We start from the raw sequence: 297 nt of genomic DNA on the forward strand, positions 1-297 counted from the left end.
ATCCAATGAAACAAAACCCTTTCCCTTCAGGGTAGCGAAGCCCCTCCGGCGGAGAGAGAAGAGCGACGCCTACGACTCCTCCTTCAGGACAGGGAGGCCGAGAGGAAAGTGCTTGAGGAGGAAGCCTTGACTGTTCAAAGGCAGTTACTCGAGGCTAGAGAGGCAAGGGAAGCTTTGGTTCAAAAGACCACGCGATTGCAACAAGGTTTGTTGCCTTCTTAAAAGTATTTAGAGTGTTTTTGCTTTTTCGTTCTCCCCCTCTCACCGTCTTGTTATAGTTCGTGTTATTTATACTCG

The 297-nt window shown here is 48.8% G+C and overlaps 1 protein-coding gene across 1 annotated transcript in view; it reads left to right on the plus strand.

The window, feature by feature from the left end:
• The window catches only part of LOC119590448 (plectin-like), a gene marked incomplete at both ends in the record, with an annotated part of 7,249 nt that overhangs the window by 5,517 nt on the left and 1,435 nt on the right, over nt 1-297 (plus strand). The window contains 1 exon segment of the mRNA XM_037939109.1: nt 31-205. Coding sequence (XP_037795037.1) covers nt 31-205 — 175 coding nt within the window.

This window comes from Penaeus monodon, chromosome 27, assembly GCF_015228065.2.
Source record: "Penaeus monodon isolate SGIC_2016 chromosome 27, NSTDA_Pmon_1, whole genome shotgun sequence".
Taxonomy (NCBI): Eukaryota; Metazoa; Arthropoda; class Malacostraca; order Decapoda; family Penaeidae; genus Penaeus; species Penaeus monodon.